The following is a 12170-nucleotide window of genomic DNA, read 5'->3' as shown; positions in this document are numbered from 1 at the left end:
GTTCTTTCCTCATCTTGACCATCCCATTCCCTCATGTTCTCCTCCTACCTCCCCTTCACCTCTCCTCCTCCTACAGAACCTGGAAACAACCTAGATGATCCTGAACCGAAAAAATGCATAAAGAAAATGTGGTACACAGTGGAATACTACTCAGCGGTAAAAAGAACAATGATATCTTGAAATTTTCAGGCAAATGGATGGAACTAGAAAAAAAGCATCTTGCGTGAGGCAACACAGACCCAGAAAGACAAACACAGTGTGTACTCACTCATAAGTGGATATTAGATGTAAGGCAAAGGATGACCAGCTTCTAGTCCACGACCCTAGAGAAGCTAGGTAACAAAGGGAACCCTAAGAGAAAATGCATGGATCTCCCTCAGAAAGGGAAAAGATCTCCTGAGAAAATTGGGAGCATGGAGTTGTGGGGAGAAGGGAGGATGGAAGGTGATTTTTCTTTCTTCGTCAGTGTTTTCAACTTTCTAGTTTGGAGACTGAATTAAGGACTCAGTCAGTAAAATGATTAGCATACAATTATGAGTATTTGAGTTCAGATTCAGCACCTAAGCGCCCCCCCCCAACCAAAAAAGACCAGGCATGGTCATAGGGTGCCTGTAATCCTAACATAGGGGAAGTGCAAGAATCCCCAGAGCTCACTGACCAGAGAGTATAGCTGACTTCAGTGAGACCCTGTCTCAAAAAATGGAAAGTCATCAAAGAAGATGCCTGACATTGATCTCTAGATTCTCACAAGCAAATAGACACACCTTTGTGAGTACACACAATTTTTGTGTCTTCTATTTTTTTATATAATGTTAATAATAACAAAGTGGTTTGAAATATTATAAAATTTTACGGTTGACAAAACTATATAATCAGAATAGGTAGATAGTTCAGCCAGTAACATGCTTGCCTCAAAAGCAACAAGACCAGAATTTGATCTCTAGAATCAATGAAAAATACTGGGGGTGAAAAAGCATGCTGTTAACCCCGAAGTTAATTGTGAAAAATAGTAATTCACTAGAGAGATACTGCTAAAAGGTAATCCAAGTGAAAAAAAGATGAAATAATAATATATGTTGAAGTAATTAACACCAGAGGGACATAAAAGTAAATATATATGTATAGAAACAATGGAATTTAAGAAAAGACACAGGCAAGATCAGGAGGGACCTAAAAAACATGTTTCTTCTTGCTATGTTTATATGGTAGTTAAAAAGAAAACTACATTCACAAATAGTTGTGTATATTAGACCAAAAGATGGAAAGAGGAGCCCTCTCTAGGCTACTACTGGCTCCCAAGAGCTGATAAAATCCTAGACGTCACCTTGGCTGGAATCTCTTACATTAGACTAGTTTAAAGTGGGTGCATCTGACTATGTAATATTTCAGGTTTCTTCTGAACATCAAATTCCATGGTTATTTTGCATTTGGATTCTCATGCTGTTCCATTCAACTTTTATTAAAGTATACATCTGGCTGTCAATGCAACATTACACCATTGGGTGTACACACGCACACACACACACACACACACACACACAATTTTAATTTTTTTTTAAAAAAAAAAGCCTTTCTGCAAAGTGTTCTAAGAGTTCAACAGGTGGGGCTGGTACTAGCCCAGATTTGGGAACTACTATTGCAATCTCCAGTTCACATGTAAGGAAGTAAGAAGATAAACACCTGGGAGGTGGAGATGGAGAAGGAGCTGGACTTGTTTAGGAGTGAACTAGGACATCTCAAAGGAAGCAGCTCCTCCCTAGGATGGACCATCATTGTCCCTATATAAAGGCCAGTGTTTCCAATGAGCAGCACCCTGCAAGCAACATCAGTCTCCATCCTGCTGTTCCGCTGGTGACTCAGGTAAGTGAACAGCCATTCAGTTCTACTGACAATAAATACTATTAAATACTATAGTCCAATTATATAGTCTTATATATTGTATAGTATATTAAATACTAAAGTCCACATTATATTCAAAAGCTTACTTTTTAGTATAATATGATGGACTTTTATATAAAAATACTCTGTTTATAGTACCTACCTGAGATCTTTTCTTGAGAGTTTAGGAACCTAGTAAGTAAGCCCTTGGCAGCTTGTCTCATTTTTCTCTCTACTGTATAAGCAAAAATCCCTGAGAAACAGTCCTAATTGAAGAATGAAAATTGAAGCTGTCTGATAGGAGCTCCCTCAGCTCCTATCACCTTACCCTGCATTTGGCTCTGCTCATTTTTTTCTACTTTCTTTATCCTGGAAACTGAAAATCCAAGTTAGCCACTGGAGCTCTTGGATAGACATGTCTGTCCCCTGTACTGTGATGGTTGAGACCTAAAAAGAACTAAGGCATGGATGGATTAGCACATTCAGGTTTTCTATAGCTTCGGAACAAATCAGGGAGCCCAACAAGGAGAGTCTCCCCTACCTCCATTCAGGAACTGAAATAAGACATAGGGCACCTGCTCTAATTTCATCACTCTCTTGCTACACAGCTGGAACAAGTTATTCGACTTTGAATTCATTCTTAACTAGTATAGAAAGAAAATTAATCACGGCTGATAATTATCACAAATGACTGGAAGTAGTTATGTGTTTAAGCACTAAGAGATCAATCTCTTCTTCCCCAATCTAGCTTCACTTGAATTTGCAACAAGATGCCTAAACTCCTGCAAGGCATTGTCACTGTCATCGAAGTTTTCTACCAGTACGCCACTGAGTATGGGAAATGTGACATGCTGAGCCCAAAAGAAATGAAAGAACTTCTAGAAAATGAGTTTCGTCAAATTCTAAAGGTAAGAACTTTATACCAGAACTAAATGCTGAAGAAATTCTCTACCTTTTGTTTATATGTCAAATACCAGAGAAGACTCTCCTATTTGGTAATAGAGAACTAAATTTGGCAGACTTTAAATGTCATAAACCATTGACTAATAATGCTTCTATAACATAATTAAGTTAAAATGACCCTATCAAACAACAGGCACATTCATATACTTAAAAATTTCGTGTCTATGAGAGCAATTCTTATGAACCTCAGAAAATGTGCAAAATAGATTGAATTCATATGCTTACATTTTGTTTTCTTTAGAGCAGAGTCCAAACTGCTGCCTGCTCCTAGGGTTCTGGTAATCTAAGGCCTCTTAAGTTTAGAAAATTTGTATTAACCTATAAATCACCAAAAAAAAGCAACTTAAAATTATTAGCTCTGAAACGAAACATGTGGGAACTGCTTACTGACTGCCACTTGGATGACTATAGGTCTTTTATGTCAAATATAAGGGTCATCTTACCCTCTCAACTCATTCCTTCTGCCTTAATGCCATATGGAATTCCAGAATTAGTAATGATTTCCTCATTCTCAGAATATATTACCACCTTCTAATCTCTGTCCAGTTCATAAAGGGACTTTAAAAACATTTTACTTTTCTCCATCAAAACCACTAGTTCTCTCATTCTGGCTACTTTCTATTCTAATCTCACCATACAAATTCCAAATATCTCATCTGCTCTTAATATAAAAGTCAAAATTCCTTAACATGATTTAAAAGTTATGATCTAGTCTGCATTTATTTCTGTAGCTGAATGCCTTTATTACTTGTACTAAATTAGCACTCTGGAATTCCTGTAAGTTCTTTAGATAAAACCACACTTCTCTTCCCTTTCACCCTTTGTTCATAGCATCACCTCTGTCTGCATCTTCTCCCGATTCTTTCCTCCTGCCATTTTCGTCACTTAGCTAGTTCTAACCCATCCTTCAGTGGACTTCATATTCTCTCATTAACCTTTCTTGAATCACAATTGGTTCCCCTTTGATGCACTCATATTAGTTATAACAAATTATACATTTGTATATCAAACCACTAGACTTTACCTTTTAAGTTTTATTGATTTGCTCATTTTTATTAAAACAGAGTCTCATCTAATGTAGTCAGTCCTTACACTTGCTATGTAGCAGAAAATGGCCTTGAACTCCTGATGTTAGTGCCTCCACCTACAGAGGGATGGGATATGGGGCATGTATCATAATGTGCAGCATAACCATTGAAATCCTTCTCTGCTTTAGACCCTTCATAATACAGTGCTATGTAGACAGCAATAACACATACCCCACCCAAAAAAAAAATGTTTTAAAATCTGTAACTAGCAAATTAACTAACTGGAAAAAAATATAAATATAATTCATGCAGGTGTTTACAATTACTATTTCTACTTTAGCTAATCAGCCTTGATTAACTAATGCCCATTGCCCTTTACTTCCTTCCTTTCTTTGTTTGCTTCTTCCTTCATTTTTTTTTTTTGACAAAGCCTTACTTTCTATTCCAAGGAACTCAGGAACTTTTCATACTACCCATGCTGTTTGCAAACTCAGGATCATACTTGCCTGGCCTCCAAAGAACTGTTATCAGCTACTATCTTTTTTTTAATCAAAAAAGATTGGACCACTTGCTCGCTTCAACCTTTCAATTGTATCCCCACCTGGCTAATTCTTCTTGTCAATTTACGGCTTGACTACATGCTCAAGAGGTTCTCTCTCTCTCTCTCTCTCTCTCTCTCTCTCTCTGTCTCTCTCCTCTTCATAGTCAAATGAACTATGCACTCAATTTCAATCTAATTTATTAAATATTGACATTTCTACAGACTTCTCACAAAGGGAAAGCTTACTTTACAATCTATAGTTACAGAGCCTCGATTTGTCTGAATTTCATTACAGAATCCAGATGATCCGGACACGGTAGAAATCATCATGCAAAGCCTGGATCGAGATCATAACAACAAAGTGGACTTTACTGAGTATCTTCTCATGATAGTCAAGCTATCTCAGGCTTGTAACAAAATTATTGGCAGAGATTACTGCCAAGCTTCAGGGTCAAAGCAAAGAAATCACAGTCACCAGCAACAAAAGGAACAGAGTGAAGAAGAAAACGACAACAAAGAGCAAGATGCCTCTTCAAGTTCTTCAAGTTTTAGTGCAGGAGAGAATGATGCTTATTCTAGGGGTTCAAGAGGAAAAAGTCAACACAATTCTGAGTCTAACTGTAGAAAACCAAGGAAAGGGAACCAACAAGGTTCTGAAGAAAGAAGAAGGTCAACTTCAAGCCACTTCAAAAACAGTGAGAAATATGAAGAGGGACAACATGGATCGGGATCAAACCACATGTCAAGCAACAGCAAGAGATGTAATTCAAAGGAAACTTCTGATAACCACCAACATGGATCTGGATCAGGACAGTCTGCTGGCAGCAGTAAAAAAGGATCTGGCCAATATCAGCCTTATGATAAAGAAAAACATGATGTACAATCAGGAAAATCATCAGGTTGTTGTTCAGGTCAGTCAAGAAGGTACAGTACACATAACTCAGGGTCAAGCCGGTCATCTACCCAGAAGAAAAACAACTTGGGGTCAGGAGATTCTTCTAGTGTAGGTGAATATGGTTCTACATCTGGAGAGATGTCAGGCTCCACAGGACAAAAACGTGAACAAGGTCAGTCTTCTGGCACTACGCAGCGTGGCACATCATCAAGTTGGAGCTCAGGTCAGTCCCCTTCCTCTGGCAGCCATGGATCTGCTTCACGCCAAGAAAGGCACAGGTCTAGCTCAAGGGAGTCTTGTGGCTCCCAACAATATGGGTCTGGCTCAGGAGGGTCTTCCGGCTATAGTCAACATGGATCTGGGCAAGGTCAGTCTTCTGCTGGTGGTCAACAGGGTTCCTTCTCTGGACATTCATCTGGACATGGCCAGCATGGCTCTGGCTCTGGTCACTCTTCCAGCTATGGGACACACAACTCAGGGACAACTCAGTCTTCTAGCCAGAGTACAAGAGGCTCTAGGTCAGGACAGTCTTGTGGTTCAGGGAAATACGGTTCTACATCAGGGCAAACTTCTGTCTCTGGTAGGCACGGGTCTGGACAAGGTCAGACTTCTGGTAGTACCCAACGTGGCACATCATCAAGAAGCAGCCATGGATCTGCTTCACGCCAAGAAAGGCACAGGTCTAGCTCAAGGGAGTCTTGTGGCTCCCAACAATATGGGTCTGGCTCAGGAGCGTCTTCTGGCTTTAATCAACATGGATCTGGGCAAGGTCAGTCTTCTGCTGGTGGTCAACAGGGTTCCTTCTCTGGACAGTCAGCAGGTAGTCATCAGCATGGCTCTTGTTGTGGTCAATCCTCTAGCTATGGTCAGCATGGCACTGGCTCTGGTCAGTCTTCCAGCAATGGAAAACGCATTGCAGGTTCAGGCCAGTCTTCTAGGCAGAGTAGAAGTGGCTCTGGGTCAGGACAGTCTTCTCGTTTAGGTGAATCTGGTTCTGCATCGGGACACTTTTCTGGCTCCACAGGGCAAGGATATGGGCAAGGACAGTCATCTGGTACTGGAAAATATGGTACTTCTTCAGAACACTCATCAAGCGGAAGCTCAGGTCAGTCCACTACCTATGGCAAGCATGGGTCAGGAAGGAGCCAGTCATCTAGGAACAGCAGAAGCAGGTCAAGCTCAAGGGAGTCTTGTGGCTCCCAACAATATGGGTCTGGCTCAGGAGGGTCTTCTGGCTATAGTCAACATGGATCTGGGCAAGGTCAGTCTTCTGCTGGTGGTCAACAGGGTTCCTTCTCTGGACATTCATCTGGACATGGCCAGCATGGCTCTGGCTCTGGTCACTCTTCCAGCTATGGGACACACAACTCAGGGACAACTCAGTCTTCTAGCCAGAGTACAAGTGGCTCTAGGTCAGGACAGTCTTGTGGTTCAGGGAAATACGGTTCTACATCAGGGCAAACTTCTGTCTCTGGTAGGCACGGGTCTGGACAAGGTCAGACTTCTGGTAGTACCCAACGTGGCACATCATCAAGAAGCAGCCATGGATCTGCTTCACGCCAAGAAAGGCACAGGTCTAGCTCAAGGGAGTCTTGTGGCTCCCAACAATATGGGTCTGGCTCAGGAGGGTCTTCTGGCTTTAATCAACATGGATCTGGGCAAGGTCAGTCTTCTGCTGGTGGTCAACAGGGTTCCTTCTCTGGACATTCATCTGGACATGGCCAGCATGGCTCTGGCTCTGGTCACTCTTCCAGCTATGGGACACACAACTCAGGGACAACTCAGTCTTCTAGCCAGAGTACAAGAGGCTCTAGGTCAGGACAGTCTTGTGGTTCAGGGAAATACGGTTCTACATCAGGGCAAACTTCTGTCTCTGGTAGGCACGGGTCTGGACAAGGTCAGACTTCTGGTAGTACCCAACGTGGCACATCATCAAGAAGCAGCCATGGATCTGCTTCACGCCAAGAAAGGCACAGGTCTAGCTCAAGGGAGTCTTGTGGCTCCCAACAATATGGGTCTGGCTCAGGAGGGTCTTCTGGCTTTAATCAACATGGATCTGGGCAAGGTCAGTCTTCTGCTGGTGGTCAACAGGGTTCCTTCTCTGGACAGTCATCTGGACATGGCCAGCATGGCTCTGGCTCTGGTCACTCTTCCAGCTATGGGACACACAACTCAGGGACAACTCAGTCTTCTAGCCAGAGTACAAGAGGCTCTAGGTCAGGACAGTCTTGTGGTTCAGGGAAATACGGTTCTACATCAGGGCAAACTTCTGTCTCTGGTAGGCACGGGTCTGGACAAGGTCAGACTTCTGGTAGTACCCAACGTGGCACATCATCAAGAAGCAGCCATGGATCTGCTTCACGCCAAGAAAGGCACAGGTCTAGCTCAAGGGAGTCTTGTGGCTCCCAACAATATGGGTCTGGCTCAGGAGCGTCTTCTGGCTTTAATCAACATGGATCTGGGCAAGGTCAGTCTTCTGCTGGTGGTCAACAGGGTTCCTTCTCTGGACAGTCAGCAGGTAGTCATCAGCATGGCTCTTGTTGTGGTCAATCCTCTAGCTATGGTCAGCATGGCACTGGCTCTGGTCAGTCTTCCAGCAATGGAAAACGCATTGCAGGTTCAGGCCAGTCTTCTAGGCAGAGTAGAAGTGGCTCTGGGTCAGGACAGTCTTCTCGTTTAGGTGAATCTGGTTCTGCATCGGGACACTTTTCTGGCTCCACAGGGCAAGGATATGGGCAAGGACAGTCATCTGGTACTGGAAAATATGGTACTTCTTCAGAACACTCATCAAGCGGAAGCTCAGGTCAGTCCACTACCTATGGCAAGCATGGGTCAGGAAGGAGCCAGTCATCTAGGAACAGCAGAAGCAGGTCAAGCTCAAGGGAGTCTTGTGGCTCCCAACAATATGGGTCTGGCTCAGGAGGGTCTTCCGGCTATAGTCAACATGGATCTGGGCAAGGTCAGTCTTCTGCTGGTGGTCAACAGGGTTCCTTCTCTGGACATTCATCTGGACATGGCCAGCATGGCTCTGGCTCTGGTCACTCTTCCAGCTATGGGACACACAACTCAGGGACAACTCAGTCTTCTAGCCAGAGTACAAGTGGCTCTAGGTCAGGACAGTCTTGTGGTTCAGGGAAATACGGTTCTACATCAGGGCAAACTTCTGTCTCTGGTAGGCACGGGTCTGGACAAGGTCAGACTTCTGGTAGTACCCAACGTGGCACATCATCAAGAAGCAGCCATGGATCTGCTTCACGCCAAGAAAGGCACAGGTCTAGCTCAAGGGAGTCTTGTGGCTCCCAACAATATGGGTCTGGCTCAGGAGGGTCTTCTGGCTTTAATCAACATGGATCTGGGCAAGGTCAGTCTTCTGCTGGTGGTCAACAGGGTTCCTTCTCTGGACAGTCATCTGGACATGGCCAGCATGGCTCTGGCTCTGGTCACTCTTCCAGCTATGGGACACACAACTCAGGGACAACTCAGTCTTCTAGCCAGAGTACAAGAGGCTCTAGGTCAGGACAGTCTTGTGGTTCAGGGAAATACGGTTCTACATCAGGGCAAACTTCTGTCTCTGGTAGGCACGGGTCTGGACAAGGTCAGACTTCTGGTAGTACCCAACGTGGCACATCATCAAGAAGCAGCCATGGATCTGCTTCACGCCAAGAAAGGCACAGGTCTAGCTCAAGGGAGTCTTGTGGCTCCCAACAATATGGGTCTGGCTCAGGAGGGTCTTCTGGCTTTAATCAACATGGATCTGGGCAAGGTCAGTCTTCTGCTGGTGGTCAACAGGGTTCCTTCTCTGGACAGTCAGCAGGTAGTCATCAGCATGGCTCTTGTTGTGGTCAATCCTCTAGCTATGGTCAGCATGGCACTGGCTCTGGTCAGTCTTCCAGCAATGGAAAACGCATTGCAGGTTCAGGCCAGTCTTCTAGGCAGAGTAGAAGTGGCTCTGGGTCAGGACAGTCTTCTCGTTTAGGTGAATCTGGTTCTGCATCGGGACACTTTTCTGGCTCCACAGGGCAAGGATATGGGCAAGGACAGTCATCTGGTACTGGAAAATATGGTACTTCTTCAGAACACTCATCAAGCGGAAGCTCAGGTCAGTCCACTACCTATGGCAAGCATGGGTCAGGAAGGAGCCAGTCATCTAGGAACAGCAGAAGCAGGTCAAGCTCAAGGGAGTCTTGTGGCTCCCAACAATATGGGTCTGGCTCAGGAGGGTCTTCTGGCTATAGTCAACATGGATCTGGGCAAGGTCAGTCTTCTTTTAGTGGTCAACAACATTCTTCATCTGGACCGTCCTATTCTAGTTGTCAGCATGAATCTGGCACTGGTTCTTCATCTAGCAGTGGACAAAGTTGCTCACCATCCAGACAAATGCCACATTCCATGCCTCATCACTGTAGCTCAGGTCAGTCTTCTAACTGTGATCAGCATGTTTCATCTTCCTGGCAGTCTTCTAGCTATGACCACCAAAGGCCTGCATCCTATCATTCTTCCTCCTGTAGTAGTAGTGGGAATACCTGTGGAGACTCTTCCAACTTTGGCCAGTATGGATCTGGCTCAGTAGATTGTTCTGGCTATGGTAATCAAATACCTAGTCCTGGTCAGTCTTCTTACCCCCAATCTGGATCTAATATAAATCAATCTTCTAGCTATGGACAGTCATACTCACATGGTCAGTGCAGATCTAATTCAAACCAATCTACCTGCTGCAGTCAACAAGCGTCTGGTTCAAGTCAGTCCTCTAACTATGGCCAGTATGGATGTCCCTCAAGTCATTATTCTAGCCAGAGAACACCTGTGGCTGGGTGTAGTCAGGGTTTTAGCTCGGAACAGTATGGGTCTTGTTCATATCCCTCTTCTATCTCTACTCAAAATTGTCCCAGATCTGGTCTGTGTCCTAGTTCGCAACAATATGGGTGTGATTCACGTAACTCATTTAGCTCTGGATCATGTGGTTCTGGATATGGCCAATATTCTAGTTATGAGCAACCTCAATCATATGGGAGATGTGGAAACCATTGGGAATCTTACTGTAACCCCTCAATTTGTCATGAAAACCAGCCAGTAAGTGTGTATAAGCAAGTAGAAACCTCCTCAGGTTGTGACTTCGGACAATTTACACCTCCACGTGGACACAGTAGATCCAATATTACTGGTCAATTGTCACTTTACAATGCAGACCATAGACAAGGTGACCCTGACTATCAGAGCATCAGGGAAGGGAACTCTGGAATGAGAAATATAGGCTTGGGTTCTCACAGTTTCAATAGCAGCACTCCCCTCTATGAGTATGTCCAAGAGCAGAGACGCTAATTCTCAGAGTAAGTAAGGAAATGAGCTATAATCAACTTAAATCTTAATTTAAGAAGTGAGAAATTGTAGAACTTTTCATGTAATTTCTTTCTCAATTTGGACATATCTGCTCTCATTCTTTTCTTTTAAATGAAACGTAGCCTATATTCCTTGTTACTGAGTTCCTCCCAAATAATGCATGATATTTGGGATACTTAGGATATTGCACTGGATAAATGCTTAGTTTGGGGAATAAGTTTGAAGACTAACTTTAAAACTTTGGGGTTTAGTGGGATTAAGTTTGGAAGAATAATTTAAAGAATATGGGGTTTGGTTAAGGTATCTATCTGAAAATTATATTTTAGTTGGGGTGATGCTAAAGTTGTAATAAATTATACATTTATTTGTAAAGAACTATATATAATAAATGTATTATCATTGCAGTTGCCAAAGCTTTATCTTATGTCAGCACACAGTTTAATTTTTAATGTTAGATGGTAGGAGAAAGAGGAAAAAAACAGGATAGAGTATTAGTGATTTCTATTTTTACCCAAATCACCAAGAGACTTCTTTGGTACATTTTAAATCAGTAGGTGAATAAATGTCATTAAGTTTTTGCTTCAGATGTTTCTCTATATCCATTGGAAAAGTGGTACAGGACCAAAGGATCCAAGCGTGAGTTTTAACTTGATTTCGGCAAGAAAGATCTTCACTTCCATTTGTAAGAAATTGTTTTTATTTCTTTCGACATATTACAGTATGGAAATACAAGTAATGTACTCTCCCCCTGTGTAGAACTATCATCAGTAGCCAGATGGAAAGGAAGCTTACCATTGTCATAGAATTCTTTGTTTGACTGTAATGTATTTGCTTTAAGTCTTTGGATTCAAATAACTAGATTGCATTGATATCGGCAATAAATTAGTGGTGATTAGATACTGAACTTTGTCCTTTGTTTCATTTTACTTCCTTCACACAAATGGTCAAACTAGAAACCAGTGCAAGTAGCTATTTCCCAAAGTTCCATAACCCAAAGACTATCCACATAGAAAATTTAAAATCTTCCAGTACTCCCTTCCCCCATCCTCTCCCTACCCAATCTTCCTGTTCCCATGCCCACACCCATCTAGTCCCCTCCCCTAATTCACCTGTGATGTGTATTCTTTTCCCTTTCACAGAGAAATTCATGTGCACCCTCCCACCTTGAGCCCTCCTTGCTACTTAGCTTCTCTAAGGCTGTGAATTTTAGCATGGTTTTCCTTTACTTTATAACTAATATATACTTATGAGTTACCATATACCATACTTTCTGGGGCTGGGTTACCTTACATAGGATGATCTTTTCTAGTTCCATCCATTTGCCTGAAAACCTCATGATGCCATTGTTTTTAACAGCTGAGTAATACTCCACTGTGTAAATGCACCACATTTTCTTTATCTATTTTTGGTTGATAGACATTTAGGTTATTTCCAGTCTCTGGTTATTATAAATAAAGCTGCTATGAGCAGAGTCAGGGAGCATCTTTGAGATGAAGAAGAAACCTAGTGCAATGGAAACTCCCAGGAA

The 12170-nt window shown here is 42.8% G+C and overlaps 1 protein-coding gene across 1 annotated transcript; it reads left to right on the top strand.

Moving 5' to 3' along the window:
• Window positions 1-1795: 1795 nt before the first annotated feature.
• Window positions 1796-11546, top strand: Hrnr (hornerin). The gene is made up of 3 exons (XM_087897295.1): window positions 1796-1860; window positions 2627-2786; window positions 4706-11546. The coding sequence occupies exons 2-3, from the start codon at window positions 2649-2651 to the stop codon at window positions 10622-10624; spliced, it is 6057 nt and encodes a 2018-aa protein (XP_087753421.1). The 5' UTR covers window positions 1796-1860; window positions 2627-2648; the 3' UTR covers window positions 10625-11546.
• The last annotated feature ends 624 nt before the right edge of the window (window positions 11547-12170 follow it).

Source organism: Myodes glareolus, chromosome 17, assembly GCF_982192425.1.
Source record: "Myodes glareolus chromosome 17, mMyoGla1.1, whole genome shotgun sequence".
Taxonomy (NCBI): domain Eukaryota; kingdom Metazoa; phylum Chordata; class Mammalia; order Rodentia; family Cricetidae; genus Myodes; species Myodes glareolus.
The sequence above is the reverse complement of the archived record's forward strand: the minus strand, read 5'-3'. Positions and strand labels throughout refer to the sequence as shown.